Source organism: Pongo abelii, chromosome 7, assembly GCF_028885655.2.
Source record: "Pongo abelii isolate AG06213 chromosome 7, NHGRI_mPonAbe1-v2.0_pri, whole genome shotgun sequence".
Classification (NCBI taxonomy): domain Eukaryota; kingdom Metazoa; phylum Chordata; class Mammalia; order Primates; family Hominidae; genus Pongo; species Pongo abelii.
In genome coordinates this window covers 44,351,699-44,372,845 of record NC_071992.2, presented here as the reverse complement: position 1 = coordinate 44,372,845, position 21,147 = coordinate 44,351,699, and the positions used below count along the sequence as shown (strand labels likewise).

The following is a 21,147-nucleotide window of genomic DNA, read 5'->3' as shown; positions in this document are numbered from 1 at the left end:
TTAATCTGGCAAAAATGAGGGGGTAATTAAACTATGCAGTACTATTTAAGTTCAAAAGAATAATTTTTTGTGTTGCAGATAAATTGGCTCAAAAAGAAATTCTCATAGTGTGAAAAGCTTGAAAGCATGTGCAGGACCGTGTTCAGATAATGCTACCATTGGGGTAAAAAAGAGGGGAAACATCAATGTACAAATAAACAAATATATGCCAATTTACTGGAACACGTAGCAAACACCCCTGGAAGATATGAACACCTTGAAAGATACGAAAACGTTCTTGGAAGACAGCAGGTGCCTGTGGGGAGGGAAATGAGGGCCTGGGAGGCTGGTATGACTTCACTGCATACTCCCTTATTCTTCTGGAAATTGGAGCCACATGAACTTATTATGGTTCCAAAAACAATAAAACTTGAAATAAGTAAATTTTGAGCAGAGTAGCATCATTTAAACTAGTGTGTGGCCTCTCAAGGAACAATCCTAAATGAAATCTAACTGATTTGGGGGAATATTCATTTTTAAATTATGCCTTTCAGTAATAATTAACTTTTGTTTCTTTTCTGCCCCCAGTTCTTTATTTAAACTGACAAATAAAAATGGTCTATATTTATCCTGTACAACATGATGTACACATTGTGGAATGGCTACATTGAGCTAATTACCATATACATTACCTCACATACCATTTTTGGTGGTGATAATTAACTTTTATATAAACATATCCTGAACAATGCATTATTTCTTTAATCAGTAAAACAAAAGCTAAAGAATACAGGGTAACTCTACAAATCTTCATCATATCCTTTAATTTTTACTGGAAAAATTTTTGTGTAATTTATTAGGTTCACAATTTCAGCTACATTCTTACGCTTTATGCTCAGTTGTTTTTTTAATCTTTTTTTGTTTTGAGACAGAGTCTCACTCTATCGCTCAGGCTGGATTGCAGTGGTGCGACCTCTGCCTCCTGGGTTTAAGCAATTCTCCCACCTCAGCCTTCCGAGTAGCTGGGATTACAGACGCCCGCCACCACACCTGGCTAGGGTTTTTAGTAGAGACCGGGTTTTGCCATGTTGGCCAGGCTCGTCTGGAATTCCTGGCCTCAAGTGATCCACCTGCCTCAGCCCCCCATAGTGCTGGGATTACAGGCGTGAGCCACTGTACCCGGCCACATTCTTATGCTTTAAAAACAAAAATTTATATTCAGGTTGTAGTAACATTTGTCAACAACAAATTTTCACATATTTCCTCCTGACTTGTCATGTGTACACGTGTTTTATTTGTTTACTAACACACAGCATTCTCAGTGTAAGTGCACACATTCACACAATAGTCTTACTTCTGAACACAGAGCAGATGACATTGACACAGCATTGTATTTAAAGATGTGAAGGCTCAGAATCCACATGAAGACTTAACAGCTACTCTCTATCTATTAACAGGTCCTGGGAACACAGACCACTCCCCTCCTCGTGCTAGGTCCCGACAGGCCTTCCTCTCGGAAGAGACACAACACAGACCTCCCAGGCCCGGTGATGGGGCGCCAGGGAAACAGGGTACATGAAGAGAAAGGAAAAGACAGGCTCCCTCCTCCATCCAGGTGCCCCGGGCCCACTCACCACTGCACGGGCTGCCAGTTGGGGAGGAAGGGCCGGAAGCCCGTGATGCACTCAAAGGCCAGGGTGCCGAAGCTCCAGTAGTCGACGGTCACTGTGTACTTCTGCTGCTCCAGTAGCTCTGGGGCCTGCAGCAACAGGAGGGGGCACACCTGAGCTGCTCCTCTCTGGGGGGACCACGGCAGGAGGGGATGGCCAGCCCATCTGCTTTCACCCCAGGCTTTCCTGGCTCCATCCCGGAGGGCACTGGCACATGTATGCAGGGCGAGGAGGGCACCCCAGGCATGTTTAGCGGGTATATCATGCTACCATTTCTAAGACCTTTCTATGCCCCACTCACTCCAGTAAGTACTGATGGAGGGGCTAAAGATTCAGGGCCAGAGTACATCACACACCCATCGCTAGGCTTTAACTTCTCTCCTTTAAAAATGAGGGTTGCAGGCTGGGCACAGTGGCTGACACCTGTAATACCAGCACTTTGGGAGGCCGAGGTAGGTGGATTACTTGAGGTCAGGAGTTCGAGACCAGCCTGGCCAACATGGTGAAACCCCGTCTCTACTAAAAATACAAAAATTAGCTGGGCATGGTGGTGTGCACCTTTAGTCCCGGCTACTCAGGAGGCTGAGGCACAAGAATCGCTTGAACCTGGGAAGTGGAGGTTTCAGTGAGCCGAGATCGTGCCACTGCACTCCAGCCTGGGCAACAGAGTGAGACTCTGTCTAAAAAAAAAAAAAAAGAAAGAAAGAAAGAAAAAAGGAAAAAAAAAAAAAGAGGGTTGCAGCATTTCAGGCGCTTATTGAAAACTAGCTTAAGGCAGGACACAGTCATGGGCGCTGTGTAGAAATGGGAAGAGAGGCTACAAATGTTAAAGGAAAATGATGCCAGGCTGTCCACACCAAATACACGCATTAAGTGCTGGTTGAACCCCTGAACCAGGTACCATGTGGTTGCAGAAAGGGCCAGGATATTTAGAAACAGGCAGGGAAAGTGTGATGCATGGCTGCTGCTGAGGGAGAGAGAGCTGGGGTGACCGAGGAAGGGGAGGGAGCACAGGGTGCTGGGGGTGCAGACTGGGCTCAGCAAGTGGGCGGAGACAGAAAGGACCGGGGCAAGCAAAAGCACAGAGACAGGGTGGTGCATGGTCTGGTTGGAAATGTGAAGCTTAAGGAACGGCCCGGGAGACCAAACCAAGAGAAGACATTCCGGGATGGGTAGGTCAACCTCTATGTCTGGTTATGGACAGACGTTTTAGCTCACGCGAGTACATGACTTAACTCAGCTCCTGGTTAGAGCATGGGGTCCCCCCTTGCTCAATTGCTGCTGAGCTGAGGAGGACTCCAGAAGGACCTACCAAATCACACGCCATATGGACACAGGCGCCCGAATCACAGCCCTCTGCGAGACCCACTCTGAAAGCCGCAGACTCCTTGAGTTAATCCCAATTGTGGCTACTGCCATCATCAAGCAACCTACGACAAGTCTTGCTGGGCATCTGTGCTAAGCCCTCCTGGAATCTAATTGCCCTCTACATCTTCACTGCCCCTACCTCGCCCACTATTCACTCCTGTTCAGTGTGATTCCTTCTCTACACAGTATCAGGAGTGGGCTTTCCAAAGAGTTGCTCCTTCTCCCACTTAAAACCCATCAATCTCTGCAGAGGTTTTAAGATAAAGTCTAGAACTTTAGCCCAGCCCTGAAGGCCCTTCATAATCTGTGCCCTACCTCATTCTCAGCTTCAACTCAAGACTCTCTTTTCCTTTTGTGCTCAGTTCCAGCCACACCTGCAGGTCTTTGTGTGTGTGATCCCTTTGCACGGAATTCCCCCTGCCGCCCCCCACCTCCAGCCCTTTTCACCTCCTTACCCTTCAAGTCCCAGATCAGGCTGAGGCCACCCAATATACATTCTCGCAACACCCTGCACTCTTGGTTTGTGACACTCACCACAACTGTAATTTCTTAGTTATCTGTGTAAGCATCACAGTAATGCTTGCTTTCCTGCTAAACTCTAAGCTCTGAAGGCAGAAAAGGGCTTGTCTTTTTTCCCCACTGCATCACCAGCCCTGAGCACAGTGCCTGACACAGACTATACTCCATCAATATTCTTGAATGAATGAGTGACTCAAACAGAAACCTAATATTCAGACCAAATAACGTAAACAAAGAGTGGGGAGCTCAGAGCTCTGACCCCTCCTCAGTGGCCCCTGAGATACCTCATGGAAAGTGTGGCCACAGCCAGGCTCAGTGGCTCCTGCCTGTAGACCTAGCTGCTCAGGAGGCTGAGGTGGGAGGACTGCTCGAGACCAGCATGGATCTGTTTAAAACCCTTTCCTTTCAGAGAAGACACTGAAGCACAGAGAGGCTAGGGGATGGTGCAAGGCGCATGAGCAGAGCCCTCCGGACATCAGAGAAGACAACCACATCCCTCCACAGGCATCTGGTGGCAAGAAATGCTGACTCGACCAGGTTATGGGTGTGACCTCATGCATCTCCAAAACATTCAGAGAGCAGGTGGGACTCAGGTGCCAGGAGCAAGGCAGGACGGGAGCCCCACAAATGCAGCAGCAGGGAGGAGCCGACAGGCAAACAGGCAAGGCCCACTTCTTACCAGGTACTGCAGGGTCCCCACGAATGATGTGCAAAGACTGCCCTGATCCAGCTCCTTGGCATATCCTAGGTCAATAATTTTGTGTATTAACTAAAACAAAAGGAAGGAGAAATCTGAGGGTTACGAGAACACAATGTCCTTCTACAAGGATTCTGACTGCCTGGTGTTAGAGCAGAGGTATTTCTGAATTCCCAGGTACTATTAGATCCCAAACTCCTAAGAGCCACCAGATACACAAAAGAACGCCCTCGACACGGTAGAGTCAGGGTAAAAGAAAAGGCGTATTGTAAAAATGCTAGGCATGTGTCTTCCCACACTCTGCCACGCATCATCAGAGGGAAGCTGAATGAACAGAACAGGCACCAGCCCTCAAGACAGCTAAACCCAGACTTGAAACAGGAAGGACCATGCCAGCCTCTTCTCAGTAAATGCCCTCAGTTCTCAAATCTGAGCACCACTGACAGGAGTGAGGGTGAACTGGAACAAGGGTGAGCCCTGTGGTAGTCACAGGCCAGGCCTAGGTGCTAAGGGCCGCTGTATGAGAAGGGATTAGGTGATCTAAGAACTCAGTCACTGTATTCCACTCAGCTGAGCGTGTGCTCGCCACCCCAGCTGAACACATAGAGTGGGTGAAGACCACAATGTCAAGCTTGTGGGGCAGTCAACACCATGTCTGAGCCGGGTGGCCACTGAGGAGGCCACAAAGAACTCTGGGGAAACTATAGGCTGGAGCAGGCTTGGCAGCAGAGGCCAGCTCCCAGTGCCTCTTCCCAGCCACATCCACAACCAACTGACCACTGGTTTCCATTTAGCATTGAGAGGCGAGGCTCTTAAAGCAAATGGAAAACAAAAAGTCAATTTCCAAGAAGCGCTAGTCCCAGAGGCTAGGGGTGGAGGTAGGAAGGCAAACATTATTTTCCTTATCAGATTCCTGCAACTTGAGCAACTAACAATGTAATCCATTTAAGCTTGCCTCAATCTGAAACAACTTTTTTGCTCAATTTTGTTTCAAATCAAACAGCATTCCCAGAGAATCAAAGCACAGGCAAGGAAATGCAAATACACACAAACATGCAGAGTGTGCTCCTTTCCTCCCAGGCCACTTCCCGGCGCGCCTGCCTGAGGCTTTCCAAGTCCCAGGAGGTCACTCACCCTCTGTTCTCCTTGCTGCAGGACGATGTTTTCTGGCTTTAGATCCCGATGGATGATTCTGTTTTCATGAAGGTATCTAAGCGCAGAGGCTGAGGAAGGGGCGGTGAGTTTTTCTTAAGCCTAAAAAATGCTTTTCATGACAGAATCTCCTATCCTGCAAAAGATAAATGCTGCGTGCCCCTGAAACACACTCTGACTTGTAGCGCAACACCTCAGGGTGGAGGGCAGGGGCCCTGCTACATGAGGCTTAAACTTCTATAGGAATCTGGCTTACTTGTGCAAAGCAATCTTTGCCTTGCATCTATGAGGTCACCAACTGCAGCCTAGAGCAGTGCTTCTCAAACTATACTACCTGGACCAGCAGCAAACAAGCTTGTTCAAAATGTGAAGTTCTCAGGCACTACCTGAGACCTCTGGATTCGAGTCTCTGGGGATGACCCCATGATCTGTGTTAACAAACTCTCCAGGTGATGCTGACGCCAATAAAGTTTTGAGAAGGGAAGCTTCTTTGGCTCAAAAATCTAAATTCTATAGGGTGGGCAAGGAAGAAGGGCCCTTGGGGACAGAGTCCTATGGTCATATGATCGACAGTCCCAAGAGGTCAGAACTGGCTTCTAGGAAGCAGCGAGGAGGCAGAAGAGGAGAACAGGGACACCTCCCACACATACAGACAGCCAACACAGACTTACTACGTGCCCAGTTCTCTGGGAGGTTCTGTGAGGGACATAAAATAAGGGGCGTGATCCCCAACTTTAAAGAGCTCAGAATCTAGTTGGAAGAAAGCAGACTGCACAACACTGGCTATGGAGGCATTTGATACCAAGAGAGCTTCTGCTGTGAGGAGGCAACGTGATGATGTCACATGAGGAGGGACCCGCCTGCAGCTCAGACGGCAAGAAGGACATGATTTTACCCTCAAGAGAGGGTGAATAACTTTGAAAGACGTCTTGCTCACTGCACTATAAAAAGAAAGAAATGAAATAAGTAGTACTAAAACGAGATAAAATTAGTTTTATTTGGAGATGCTATGACTAGAGATGGAGATAGATTTGGAGATGTAGCCTAGAGAGCTCAACAGATGAAACACCGGATAAAATTTAGCCAGTTGTCTGGAAACGAACAAGAATATACAAGTCAATAGCTTTTCTCTATGTTAGCTATATCCAGTTGCAGTGGAAAGGAAAAAAAATCCCATTCACATTAGCAACAAAAACTCTAAAACACCATGGGATACATGTAGCAAAAAGAGCAGTGTATGAGGAAAGTCACATGGTATAAATAGAACAGTGCAAATAACATTAAATGGTTTTCAAAGTTTATGGCAAAAGATACTATAAACAAAAAGACAAGAGAGGTGGGAAAACAATATCTACAACACATAAGTCAAAGAGTAAAGATACCTAATAGATAAAAAGCTCTTACAAATCAGTAAGAAAGCAACTCAGAAGAAAAATGGGCTGGGCGCGGTAGCTCACGCCTGTAATCCCAACAATTTGGGAGGCCAAGGTGGGCAAATCACCTGAGGTCAGGAGTTCAAGACCAGCTTGGCCAACATGGTGAGACCCTGTATCTACTAAAAATACAAAAAAATTAGCTGGGTGTGGTGGCGTGCCCCTGTAATCCCAGCTACTCGGGAGGCTGAGGCAGGAGAATTGCTTGAACCCAGGAGGCAGAGGTTGCAGTGAGCTGAGATCATGGCCATTGCACTCCAACCTGGGTGACAGAGTGAGACTCTATCTTAAAAAAAAAAAAAAAGAAAGAAAGAAAGAAAGAAAAACGGGCAAAGAACGTCAAGTGGTGAGAATGCACAGAAGAAGAGATACAAATGGTGACAATTACATGAAAAGTTTCTTCACTTCACTGGTAGCCCAAGGATACTTACTGCATATCTTGAATGAAATAATTAGAAACAAACAGACAGTCATTAGGAAATGTTAGAACAAATTATGGTAGTGCCACATTAAAACAGGCAACTCTTGGGTCTATATTTTCTGACTCAGAGGGATAGTTAACGGTATGACCTGTTTCTTATTTAAAACTTAAAAAGTCAAAAGCAGTAACACTGAGAGGTTTAACAATGAGCCCTCTCTATGCCGTCGCCGCCACCACCATTCTCATTCTCCCTCTCTGTTTTCTCTTTCATTCTCTCTCTCTCTCTCTCTGTCTCTCTCTCATTCTCTCTCTCTCTCTCTCTGTCTCTCTCTCATTCTCTCTCTCTCTCGGCAAACCGGGGAGGGGAAGACCCCTGAGGCCCAGGCAGCGATCCTATCTGCTGTCATGGGCACGGGCCTCTGTGCAGGGCAGCGGAAAAGCCTTCCACAGAAACTGAGTAAGCAAACACGCTCTGCAAAGACTCTAAGCTGAACATTTGCTGAAAACATATTTAAGAGTCAAACTGAGAGCTGAACAACTGACTTCCACCTTATTAAAGGAGTTCCAGCTCAGAACATTAAGCTATACATGGTGAGTATCTCTTATCCAAAATGCTTGGGATCAGAAGTTTTTTTGGGTTGTTTTTTTTTTTTTTGGATTTTGGAATACTGGCATATTCCTAATGAACCCAAGCTTAAACACAAAATTCATTTGTTTCATATATACCTTATATGAAACAACTGAATTTTTATAAATGATTTTATAGTCTGATGGTAATTTTATACAATAGTCTTAATAATTTTGTGCATGGAACAATGTGTTAAGTACTTAAGTGTGGAATTTTCCACTTTTGGCATCATGTCAGTGTTCAAAAACCTTCAGATTTTACAGCCCTTTAGATTTTGGACTTTGGGATTACGGATGCTCCATCTGTGGTGCCAGATCTCTCCTTACATCTGCTCTTTTAAGTCCAGCCTTCGACCATGTGGTTCCAACATATCATACTGTTCCTTACTTTTCATTTCCTTCCTAAGTGACAGAGTCGATTAGCTTAGGTCCAATTAATGTCCAGATGAGGTGAAAGACTCGCTGCTTTCCATGTGCCTAAAAAATTCTATTTCATCTTGTTCTCAATTGTGTTAATGTTTCAAGACCAATGCTTCTCACCAGCACTTCTATTTTTGTTTTACTTTTATTAAAAATCAAAGCAAATGAAAAAGCATAATAAAGTAAATGAAGTATAAAAAATAGGTGCACTAACACAGCCTTGCAGACAGGGATGGCACTGCTGTTGAATATGAACTACTGGCTGGCAGACAGCAAGGCCATGCAATAACTCAAAGTGTCTGTTAACGGATAGGTTCACAAAAGACCTGTGTTGGTATATGACAGGCTGCTGGAGAGTATCAGGACGTAATACATAAAAGTGTAGGTTAGTTTTTTCCAAAGCAGAATGTATAGAAGTTAAGATACTGTAATTTGCGCAAGTACACATGCCCAGACTGAGACAAGGCCCCCAGAGCTGGAGGCATAACATCTCAGGGCAAAACCTAGGGCACAAGCGGATGAGATGTCCCCAGAACCCCCCAGTGAAGAGGAGGAGCATTCGGATCAGACCGAAGGCACCGCTCTGTACGCCACACGGATTAGAGTTGTCACCAGATCTTCAGTGAGGAGGGACAGGAGGTTGGTAACTGAATACTCTGACTACTATTAATATCTGTCTATTTTTATGCTTAAACAACTGTACAAAACAAACTTTATTCCTCATTTCGGGGTGGTCATCTATTCTCCAATACCCCTGTCAACTTAATAAAGTCCAGATTTTAAAAATCTAACAGGTATTGTTATACATAGTTTCTGGGACTGAAATGTAAAAATTCTGATAGGCAAGTCCTCTTAAATGTACCCTGCAGAGAATAAGCTTTCAAAAAGCTTGGTTCAGTATCACTGTGCTACATTTTACAAAACAGTACTTCAGACCTAAAGTGAAATTTATCAAAATTGTCTCAAGCCCAGAGAATCTAACTTTGTTTAAATTTGATGAAAAATGAGACACTGAGATGAAGAAAAATACTGTTGTATCTGGAAGTTTATTAAAAATCTAAATCCCTGGCAATAGCAGTAAGACATGTTTATAAAAATTGAAAGCCACACCACAAAGCATAAAACTGTACCAGGTAATTTCTCATGTTCCCATTACGGAGAAGAGCTGTGAGAAGCACCACATTGCAAACTATTAAGCTATTCACAACTACACAGTGAGGCCAGGCATGGTGACTCAAGCCTGTAATCCCAGCACTTTCGGAGGCTGAGGTAGGAGGATCCCTTGAGGCCAAGAGTTTGAGACCAGCCTGGGCAATATAGCAAGACCCTGTCTCTAAAAAAAAAAATTTTTAATTACCCAGGCATGGTGGCGCACACCTTCATCCCAGCTACATGGGAGACTGAGGTGAGAGGATCACTTGAGCCCAGGAGTTCAAGGCTGCAGTGAAACATGATCGTGCCACTGCACTCTAGCCCAGGCAACAGAGCAAGACCCTGACTCTAGAAAAATGCAAAAACTAAAATAAACGACACAGTGCAGTGTATGCAGGAAAAACACAAAAACTAAGATAAACGACACAGTGCATTTCCACAGAGTGGGTCCACATGGCAGACTTGCCATAGGAAGGTAACAGCCTCCTTCTCTCACCCTCCTCAGGAGCCGTGCGCCGGTGGTTACCCCAGCCTTTCCCTGGCTCATGAGGAAGGCACAAACACATAACTGAAGAACGTTGACAATCCTGTGGGTCTTACTGATGAATCACAGCTCCGAATCACAGCCCCACAGCCCTATGTATTTTTTTCAGATGACAAACCACAAACTGGGGAACAGATAAGAGCAGCAAGACTTCCGAGAAGAAAGCAGTTTTATAAGGGTGGGTCCATGAATCTCTATCTATCACAAGTTTAGAGGGATGACTAAGTTCCCTTCAGAACATTTTTGTTTGAGCTACATTCCATAGAGAACAGGTGGAAAGATAAATGGTCCAAAAGGCTGAGATAGAGGTTAGAAGGGTACAAAGACGGCTGTCAACTGGCTGGTAATCCAAGTCACCACTGAGTGAGAAAGGCAATGGGATGTCCGTTCCCTCGGTAAAACCCACTGCCTGGGTCCTACTGTGCCAGCCACTTCAATGTCACTGGGCTTCCCCAAAAAAACAGACTGGAAGGCCAGCTGTGGACATGGGGAGAGAGATTGAGTCTGGCTAAAGGTTACTTGGCTAAAACAGCCTTCGATTAATCAGTGGGGCAGCAAGGCAGTAACGCTGGGTGCCAAGGTGAAAGTGCAACAACTTCACTAATTCACTCAGCAAGGCTCTATCGAGTGTCCACTATCTGCACACAATGGGAAACATGCCACTGAATCAAAGCCTTTTCCTAACTTCCTGCACAGTCTGGTCAACTGGCCCCAAACCTGGAAGTCAGCCCTCACTGCCAAGGCACAGACAGAAATCACAGAGCAGTAATGGCAATGCCAAGCATCAAAGGAGCAAATGAGGTGACACCAGCAGAAGGACCCACAGGAAAATCCCCGTGGCCCCAGGCCAGGCAGTCCCCACAGAGGGGCAGGTCTGCAGCTGTGCCCAAAGGACGGGCAGGCTCAGGGTCTCTGGGAGGTGCAAGAACAGCTTCCACAAGGGGTAACGCGTGCGAGGCCAGCAAGGGACTGACAGGTGGGTTTGGAATCACGCACGGAGGCTGGCGGGTAGGTTCTGCAGGTCACGTGCAGAGGTTGGCAGGTGGGTTCCAAGGATCATGCCCAGAAGCTGGCGGGTGGGTTCTGCGGGTCACACACAGAGGCTGGCAGGTGGGTTCTGTGGGTCATACACAGAGATTGGTGGGTGGGTTCTGAGGGTCACACCTGGAGGCTGGCGGGTGGGTTCCAAGGGTCACACACAGAGGTTGGCGGGTGGGTCCTGTGGGTCACGCCCAGGGCTCGCTGTCATGAGTGGGAGAAAGGTACGGTGAAGGGGCTGGGCCTTTATCTAAGAGTGGACTGTGATGGAAGTGCCCTTCCAAGACAGAAGGGTAGGTTACCACACAGGGTTAAGGAGGCCAGGGAGAAGGTCGCTGCAGGGATTTGCTCTGACGTTGAATCAGTGGAAGGAGCGGTCTGCAGCCTCCGTAATGCAAGACTATGAGCAGGAGCAGGGGCTGACTATGAGACCGAGTTCGACACGGACACTTGGTCCTGGGCAGCGGGCAGAAAGTGGCACCATGACACAAGAGAGGGGATGGCAGGAGGGACCTGGCTGAAGAAGACGACCAGAGCTTCTACTGGAAATGACTTTGGAAGAAAGACCTGGCGGACATGGATATGACTTTAGGATGAGTTCAGGGTTGAATTCCAGATTCTGGGAACAATATGGTGAGAAACAGGCCACAAGAACGGCCGGGCAAACAGAACGTTGAGGAGCAGTGGGCAGCCAGTACAGGGGCAGGGAGGGAAGGACGGACAGGCGAATGCAGGGGCAGGCAGTGGAGATGAGACACAGAGCCTGTGGGAAGCAGTTAGGCCACCAGCTGGGGGATGTCGGAGATGTCCCGGGGCCACCATCCTGAAAACCAGATTTCGGGACAGTGAAATGGAGTTGTTAGAGGGAGACGGGGCCCTAGAGAGCACTCGGAGGTCCAAACCCCTCATCCTAAAGAAGGGGACGCTGCGGCCACGACATTCCATGCCTCACCCAAGGCTCTAGAGCTATAAAGTGGTGGAGCCATGACTGAGGGCCGGTTGTCTTCTCTCTCATTGTTACTGTATTTATTAACCTGGTTACTTATGCTTTCCAAAAAGCTTTATGTGCAAATGATCTTTTGCTGTAATCCACACTTCAGTCAGATGGATGCATTCAATGGAACCAGTCAGAAGATCCACAATGCTAGACAGTGCACCTGATGTGCAGTTCCTGGAATGGAGCTGTCTTCCCCAAAGCCAAATGTTTTCTCTGAAACCCTCTGTTCTTTAATGCTGAAGTCCTGGATGCCTGCTAGGAGCAGCTCCACTAAGAACAGAGGTGGGGCTCAGAGAAGGAAGCAGGGACAGCAACAGAGGGGTGGGTTCCCGAAGGCCTGGAGCACAGGATGGTGTCACCACAGCAGACTGGCCACCTGCAGAATCCAGGAGGGCTGATTCCAATCTAAGATCTGATAAGGCCCAGGCCCACCCAGCAGAGCCACACCCCATCAGGCAGGAGAGAGCGCCACAGCCTGCCCTGCAATCTTGAGTGCCCAGAATTTTGCACCTCCATTGACAAAAGAAAACACACGCCAATGTTTTCCAAAGGATAATGAGCAAGACTGTTTAAATAGAGTCCACTCACATATAACTTCCTTGAGCTATTTTAGGGTCACATTATGTGGCAGTCCATATCGTTTCCAGCTGCTCCACATGAGTCCCAGGTCTCCTATCAGCATGGAGTGATGGTCTGGCAGAAGAGTCCTGGCCAGGATGCAGGGGGCTCACTTCTTTGCCCGCCAGGCAGCTGCTCATTCTTTTTTCTTTTTTTTGGAGACAGAGTCTCGCTCTTGTTGCCAGGCTGGAGTGCAATGGCGCGATCTCGGCTCACTGCAACCTCTGCCTCCTGGGTTCAAGCGATTCTCCTGCCTCAGTCTCCTGAGTAGCTGGGACTACAGGCACACACCACCACGCCCAGATAATTTTTGTATTTTTAGTAGAGATGGGGTTTCACCATGTTGGCCAGGCTGGTCTCAAACTTTTGACCTCAGGTGATCCACCTGCCTCGGCCTCCCACAGTGCTGAGATTCTAGGCATGAGCCACCACGCCCGGCCATCTGCTCATTTCTCACAGGCACTCTGCAGCATCTTCTTGGGCAATTTGAAATTCAGTGGAAAAATCCTATCCATGTCTGTTATCTTGACACTGTTCTGAGCGGGTGTCTCTGGGAGGTTAGCGGCACAGAAGAGAGTAGGGGCCAACAGTTTAATCCAGAAGAAGAGGCAATGAATCCGGACCCAGCGGTCAAGGGTGTGGCTCTGCCACTTATCTGAAGTCAACCTGGCAGAGAACAGCAGTGGCAACTCCAACAAAGGAAATGTGAGGCCAGCACTTGGAACAAACTGGAACAAAATATGCTCAGGAAATGTTCCAAAATACAAAAGAGCTATGTTAGATGAACTCTGGCTCAGTCACCAGATCCTTGCAAAAAGAAATTTAATGGATTTAGAATACAAATCAGAAACAGGGATAAAAGTAAAATACGAGCTCATCAGCAGCCTCAAAAACAAAACCGGGGCTGCACTGCACCCAAAAGGTGGTGGAGACGGGAACAGGTCTGAGGAAGGCTGGCCTCTTCCAGGATGGGAGTCTCAGAAGGCAACCATCCGTGTGGTTCCCTGGATCCAGCCTCAGGTCATGCCCTAAAGAAGGCACTGAAGGTTTCCAAAAGGAGAGGCCAAAAATTAAAATCCAGAACGGGAAGGAAATGAACAAGGAACTGACACTTGCTGACTGCACATTCTGCAGGAACAGAGCATTGTGCTAGGAGCTTTATTTATATCACCTCATTTTATTCCACAACAATTCTAACAAGGTGAGTAACGCTCCCATTTTACCGCTAATAAAAGGGTGTAAGTAACGTGCCCACGGTCACACTGCTAATAAGCAAAGGAGCTAGTATTGGACCTGGAGCTGTTCATGATGTGTGGACATTTGATTTCAAAAAAACTAGGTCCTTACTTATTTTAATTTCCTTTAGGATTTATTTGATTCATTTGACAATTTTTTTTTTTGAGATGGAGTTTCACTCTTGTTGCCCAGGCTGGAGTGCAATGGTGCGATCTTGGCTCACTGCAACCTCTGCCTCCTGGGTTCAAGTGATTCTCCTGCCTCAGCCCCCCGAGTAGCTGGGATTACAGGCATGCGCCACCACACCTGGCTAATTTAGTTTTTGGGGTTTTGTTTTTTTGGGTTTTTTTGTACTTTTAGTAGAGACGGGGTTTCACCATGTTGGCCAGGCGGGCCTCGAACTCCTGACCTCGTGATCTGCCCACCTTGGCCTCCCGAAGTGCTGGGATTATAGGCGTGAGCCACCGCGTCTGGCCTAATTTAGTATTTTTAGTAGAGATGGGGTTTCTTCATGTTGGTCAGGCTAGTCTCGAACTCCTGACCTCAGGTGATCCGCCCGCTTCCACCTCCCAAAGTGCTGGGATTACAGGCGTGAGCCACTGCACCCAGCTCTCATTTGACAAATATTTATAGAGAAGCTTATATACTGCTATTCTAGATGCTGAAGATAAGCAGTGACTGAAGTTTGTGCCCTTAAGAAGTTTAACTGTAGTGTAGTCAAATTATTTCCAACTCAGGGTCACAGAGAAGACAGACAGAATCAGCAACCTACAGAATTTAATATTCACCTACCTATCTATCTATACAAGACCTGTAGCACACAAGCACTGAAGAACCCACCTGTTTTCATTATTTCATTATTTCATTATTCTAATTTATGTGTAACTTAAATACATACACACACACAATTTGAATAAAATAATATAAAAGCTACCACACAAGTCAATAGTAACTGAATTCAAAGTGGACCCAGACCAAAAGAATACGTAACTAGAGAGGTTCTGTGAATATCAGCAGCAAAGCACCTGCAGAATAAACAACCATATGAGGAAGCTGAGAGTTATGTGCACTTGTGCCAATAATTTTTTTTTTTTTTTTCAAGACGGAGTCTCACTCTGTCACCAGGCGGGAGTGCAATGGCACAATCTCGGCTCACTGCAACCTCTCCGCCTCCTGGGTTCAAGCAGTTTTCTGCCTCAGCCTCCCGAGTAGCTGGGATTACAGGCGCCCGTCACCATTCCCAGCTAATTTTTGTGTTTTTAGTAGAGATGGGGTTTCACCATCTTGGCCAGGCTGGTCTTGAACTCCTGACCTTGTGATCCACCCGCCTCAGCCCCACAAAGTGCTGAGACTGCAGGCGTGAGCCACCGCGCCCGGCACTTGTGCCAATAATTTAAAGACTTGGCCAGGCACTGTGGCTCATGCCTGTAATCTCGGCACTTTGGGAAGCTGAGACAGGAGGATCACTTGAGGTCAACAGTTCGAGACCATCCTGGCCAACATGGTGAAACCCTGTCTCTACTAAAAATACAACAATTAGCCAGGTGTGGTGGTGTGCACCTGTAATCCCAGCTACTCAGGAGGCTCATGGAGAAGAATCGCTTGGACCTAGGAGGCAGAGGTTGCAGTGAGCCGAGGTCGCCTACTGCACTCCAGCCTGGGCAACAGAGTAAGCCACCATCTCAAAAAAAAAAAAAAAAAAAAAAAAAAGACTTTCATAATAACTACTTGCTAAAGTCATCAATAGCCTAAGGAGTGAAAGAAAAATATCTGAGAGAAAAACATCCAAAAATAATAATAATAACTTGACAAAGCTTTAACCAAAGAGAAACAAAATAAAAATCACCCATGAAAAGCAAGAGAATACTCCCCAACCTGCTAACCTGCCTTCAACCCAATTCAACAGAGAACAAATAAAGAATCTGGCCACTGAGGTAAAAAATACAATCAAGCCTCCAAGCAAAACGTGGATCGGTGAGCCTTGGGTCAGGGTGTCAAGAAAACAAGTGGAATTTCTAACTGATGGATTATGCTCTAGGTACACAGAGAAGAGACTCATGCGGGCCATGTGCAGGGGGTCCCTTGGGCCAGCACTGGGTGCTCACTCGAGTCAAATGAAACTGGTGTAATGTCAACTTATCCTCCATGTGAACTCCACCCAAAGGGACGAAGACACAGCACAGAGCAAGATGGCAATTTTCTGTGTCAGACTATTTGGATCTTAACCTTAAATATGTCATTGCTTGACTTTTCCCCTTCCTTTCCTTCTTGCTTCTCCTCTGTCAAAAGCAGCAGTCAGGAAGAGACCAGACCCACACTAGCAAGACAGTGTTGGACCATCAATCCTTCCAGGCCCTGGCTTAGAGAAGACAGCTTTACAAATGAGGGAGAATGTTAACATCTGGTGAACCAAGGGGAATGGTATGTGAGTTTTGCTGTACTACTCTTTTAACTTTTCTATATATTTGACAATTTTCCCAAAAAACTTGAGCAAACAAAAAGAAAAAATGTATACAGCTTTGAAAGGTTGAGGTAGGGGAGGGATGAAAATGGCATCATTCTCCAAATCTGGCGGCAAAGAGTCAAAGATAAATTCCGATAACTCTAAACCTCAGACCCCAACTATCAACTTGCACCAACAACCTTGGAGATTATTTTAAAAAAAACAACAACAAAAAGCCCTGAGGAAGTCCCTCTCCCTGTCTCCCCAGGCTGGGGCCAGGTGCTGACCTTCAGCGCCCAGCCCTCAGACCCCTCCTGAGTGGGCGCCAGGGTCTAGGAGGCTCCACTGACCTCTGCAGGCTGAGGTCACTCTTCTCCATGAACGGCCAGCTTGGCCTTCTCAGAGGGTGCCGCAGATGCCCTCATTTGGGGACGCCAACAGTACCCAAGGGATTAAACAAGGACAGTTTTTCCTACGCCTCTCATTGGCAAAGAACTGCCAACGTGGGAGCGGAAAAATTCACTGCCAAGGGACAAAACTCATTCGAATGACAACTTATTCCAGCGCCGGCCATTCCAGGAAAGGAGGGAGGGGAGCTTTATAATGGGAAAGGAAATCTGTTATTCCCTATACATCATAATTCACCTGATGAGTTAATCAGGAAGGAAGGGAAACCTATTTGAGTTCAGCGTCTGTCTGGCTGACTCCTTGTTGATCTCCCTACTCCACCAGGGTCCCCCCTCCCCAGGCTCCCATTCCCCTTCCACAGAGACCAAAGGATTGAAGTGTCTGCCTGCAGGGCTCCGCAGGGACTCACAGGGGCACCACACTCTCCCTGAAGGACACGGCCTGACTTCCGGGACTGGGATTTACCAATGTCACTCAGCAAGGTGAGGATGGCGCCTTCCCGCAGACCACAGCAGTTCTCAAACTGGTTCAGGTACTGTCAAGAAAGTGAGAAGCAGCATCAGAGCTGGTGGTCACAAACCACCGGAAATCCACACATGTCTCTTACCAGCCCATGTGACCAGAGTGCTGACCCTGGGCCCTGGTCTTTAGGGGACCTGCTTTTGAGGAAGCCGGGGCAGCAGGACTAGCAGGGATTGGCCGGAGGAGGAGGAGGAAGCAGTCCTGACCACCCCAGGGCTCTCACATCCTCACAGCAAGGGGCCTCCAGGGTGAGTAAAGTTCGATTCTCACCAGCTGCTGCAGTTCTGAGCAAGGCAGGCTGAAGTCTAAGCACAGGAAATAGGAATTCTCTGTGGATGAGAGTCCTAGAGACGGGCCAGGCTGGGAGGGCATCACTGGAAACCACCCTCCGACCACCGCCCTGCCATCTCCTAGCCACGTGGGTGATGGTAACAGTAGAGAACAGTTACTGAGCACTTACTACGTGCCAGGGGCTGGAAGAACTCTGCACAGATTAGCTCAGCAAAGCCTTCCCTACGTGACCTCATTTAATACTAACCACCACCACTGAGTAAGTACGGGTGGAATCCCCGTGTTGGAGGAGGAAACTGAGGTTACACGGTCGGATACCTGTCAGCTCACACAGCTGTGAGAGGGCAGTGCTGGAATGCGGCGCCAGGTCAATCTGAAACTCAAGCCCAAGCCCTTAATCCCCTGCCTTCCTGGCCCCCTCGACTGTCAAGAGGCTCCATGTGCTGCTGGGAGCTGGCCTCCGAGGAGGGCGGAGAGAGGAGCTTCCCATCTGAGCCTCACCATCGGAATTCACGTCATATTCATAAACACTCATCTGTTTACGTACCCAGCATGTAGACTTTTAACATCGACTCTTACATGTCCCCATGTGCTGGCCAAGCCTGCCTCTCCGTGCCCACAGGTGTATTATAGATTTGAACTTTTTAGAGGGAACAAAGGAAACAACACATAACAAGACACTGGACAACAGTGTCCTCCCCCAACCCCGCTGGGTGACAGCAAGGACAGGGGTCCCTTAGGATGCGAGCCCTTCCTGCCTCCCCCTCAATCATCCTGCAACCCACGCCAGGCCAGTCATGTTAAACTTTCGATCTCTTCTTCCCTGGCTCATTGGCTCTTTGCCACCTAAAAGACCAAGTCTAAAAGCCTCTGCCTCACTTCAGAGCCCTCTGTAATCTGGTCACATCCCACCTACTTCCAGGCTGCCCTCTGGGAAGTCTCCACTTGACCACAACATGGCTTTATCTCTACACAGCTGCAGTTAGTAATGGGTGACTGTCAAAGGTTAGAAAAATAAGGAGAAAATCGAAGTGCTGTTGAGTTCCCCCATCTCTCATTGTGGGTCATGCCAAGGGCTGTGTTCATATCCTGCTGTGAGTGCCACTCCCAGGACATGCCTATCTCCAGGCCAAGCCCCATGGAAAGTTTCCTTTTATTTTATTTATCTGTCTCTTTCTTCTGAGACAGGATTATCTTTTTTCTTGAGACTGAGTCTTGCTCTGTCACCCAAGCTGGCATGCAGTGGCACAATCATAGCTCACCGTAGCCTCAACTTCCCAGGCTCAAGCCATCCTCCCATCCCAGCCTCCAAAGTAGTAGGGACCACAAGTGCACACCACCACACCTGGCTAATTTTTCATTTTTTGTTTTTTGAGGAGACAGGGCCTTGGTATGTTGCCCAGGCTGGTCTCAAACTCCTGGCCTCAAGCTATCCTCCTGTCTCAGCTTTCCAAAGTGGAAAAAAAAAATTTTTTTTTTAAGAGGCACAAGGGTCTGGAGGAACAGTGAGAACAGCACCTGAAGTGTGTCTGGGAATGGCCACCGAACAGGAATAAACACCTGGGCTCCCGCCCCCACTATTGTGACCCTTCCGGAGTGAAGAGGTGCACTCGCAGAGCAACCAACCTCTTTTTCAATTAAAATAAAAATTGTTTTTGGCTGGGCGCAGTGGCTCACACCGAGGTGGGCGATCATTTGAGGTCAGGAGTTCGAGACCAGCCTGGCTGATGTGGTGAAACCCTGCCTCTACTAAAAATACAAAAATTAGCCAGGCGTGGGGGCGGGCGCCTATAATCCCAGCTACTCGGGAGGCTGAGGCAGGAGAATTGCTTGGACCCAGGAGGCGGAGGTTGCAGTGAGCCGAGATCATGCCACTGCACTCCAGCCTGGGCAATACAGCGAGACTCTTGTCTCAAAAAAAAAAAATTATTTTGTTCAGAGCTTCCAGTTTTCATAATGTTATATGGCCTTATTCAGTCTCAGAGATGGAGAGGTGGCCTGCAGCTGGGTCTGTGTGGGCTGGAACCCAGGCTCTGCTGCTACAGCTGTGTGAGGCCCAACCTCTCTGGGCCATGACATCCACCCGTCATGTGGGAACCATACCTGTGCACCCATGTGTGAGCTTTTGGAAATCGAATGAGGTAACATGTACTAGCAGGCTGTGCGGTACTGTCATAGGGAACAATGGGGAGGAGGGCACCCAACTGCCCCCGAGACCAAGAGGGGCTGCTGTCCACACACCAGAAGTGAACATTCTAGGGAAGAGGAGGTGGTGTGGTGAGAAGGTGGAGAGTAGAGCCCCACAGATGAGTCCAGGTGGGTCAGGTGGATCGGATGGATTGCGGCGGGTCTGCAGCCCTGGCCCAGCTCTCTGATCATGAATCCTGCTCCCTCTCTGCTATGCTCCCTGCCCCCGTGTGTGGTGCTGTCCCATCTCTGGAATAAAATCCCTCCTAATCAGGAGAGCAGTGGTGCTGACACCAAAGGCCTAACGTGGCCCTAACATGCCCAGGGAGGAAGCATTTGTTTTGGAACTTGCCCAGTCCTTCCCCACGCCCAGACCTGTGATGAGTTTTCCTTGTCATTGGAGTAATCCCAGCAGAGTGTGCAGCACACCCTTCCCCCTTCCCTGGTGTTCTCGGAAGTGCCTCTGACTCACACACACACCAGCCCCAGGTGGGCAGGGAACAGAGGATCTGAGAGGCAAAGCAGCCCTGCTGGAGTCGCTGGGGCTCCCCAAGTTTCCTGATGATGACAGAAGTGAAAGGTCTCCCCATCCCCCTTCCTGGTGTCCCACCTGCCCAGACAGGCTGTGCACCTGGCAGCCGTGGGAGCCTCACCTTCCGGAGATCTCCTCCTTGGCAGTACTCCATGGCCAGCAGGGGCAGGTCATTGGGCGCCAAGTTCTGCATCCCCTCAGGGACATCTCGGGCAGCCACCACATTGGGGTGGGTCAGCCTAGGAAGGAGGAAAACCGATGAGAGCAGAGCCAGGCTCCTGCCCAGACCCATCCCCACCACCCCCACCACCCCCACCAGGTCCCAGCAACAAAGGCCCAGGATAACCCAGGGCTTCGAAACAGAGGGAAACAGAGCCCAGGACAGGTGACCAACCGCAATGCCTGGGTCAGTGGCACTCACCCAGCCCTACTCACAGCACCAGAACTCAGACCCTGAGGGCGCACTGCGTGTAACTTCGGTTTTTTGTGCGTGCCACATCCCAAGTCCTCATCATGCTGCCAAACTGCTCCTACAAGGACCTTCCAATCTCATGCCCTCCACATGGGGAGGATGTGTCACACACGCAAGCAGGCAAACAAGGTGGTGCATGCTCTTTTTGTTTTCACAGTTTTTTTCTTTTCTCTGTTTATTTTTTGGCAGGTTGGTTCACGCACACACATCATCCCAAGGTGGACACACAGAGAAGGGTCTGAGAAGGAACTCATGTAACCAAATGGAACCATGACGTAACCAAATGGCACCTCCTCTTTTTAAGAGGCTGGCAGAGGAACCCTTGCTTGGTGTCCTCCTCTCTGGCTCTTTCGGAGCCCACCTCACTCCTCACTAGCTAGGGGTCAGCAGCCACCCGGCAGATGGACAGCCCTGTCTCCAC

The 21,147-nt window shown here is 48.2% G+C and overlaps 1 protein-coding gene across 12 annotated transcripts in view; it reads right to left on the bottom strand.

The window, feature by feature from the left end:
• IKBKB (inhibitor of nuclear factor kappa B kinase subunit beta) overlaps window positions 1-21,147 on the bottom strand; it is a 60,814-nt gene that overhangs the window by 21,498 nt on the left and 18,169 nt on the right. For all 12 annotated transcript variants that reach the window (XR_010140978.1, XM_024251086.3, XM_002819040.5 and 9 more), the window contains 5 exons: window positions 20,376-20,493; window positions 17,188-17,257; window positions 5,368-5,456; window positions 4,216-4,305; window positions 1,614-1,738 (listed from right to left, as the gene is read on the bottom strand). Coding sequence is in view for 11 of the 12 variants with exons in the window: in XM_024251086.3 (XP_024106854.1) it covers window positions 1,614-1,738; window positions 4,216-4,305; window positions 5,368-5,456; window positions 17,188-17,257; window positions 20,376-20,493 (492 nt within the window). In the remaining variant the exon portion in view is untranslated. The remainder of the gene's footprint in view (window positions 1-1,613; window positions 1,739-4,215; window positions 4,306-5,367; window positions 5,457-17,187; window positions 17,258-20,375; window positions 20,494-21,147) is intronic.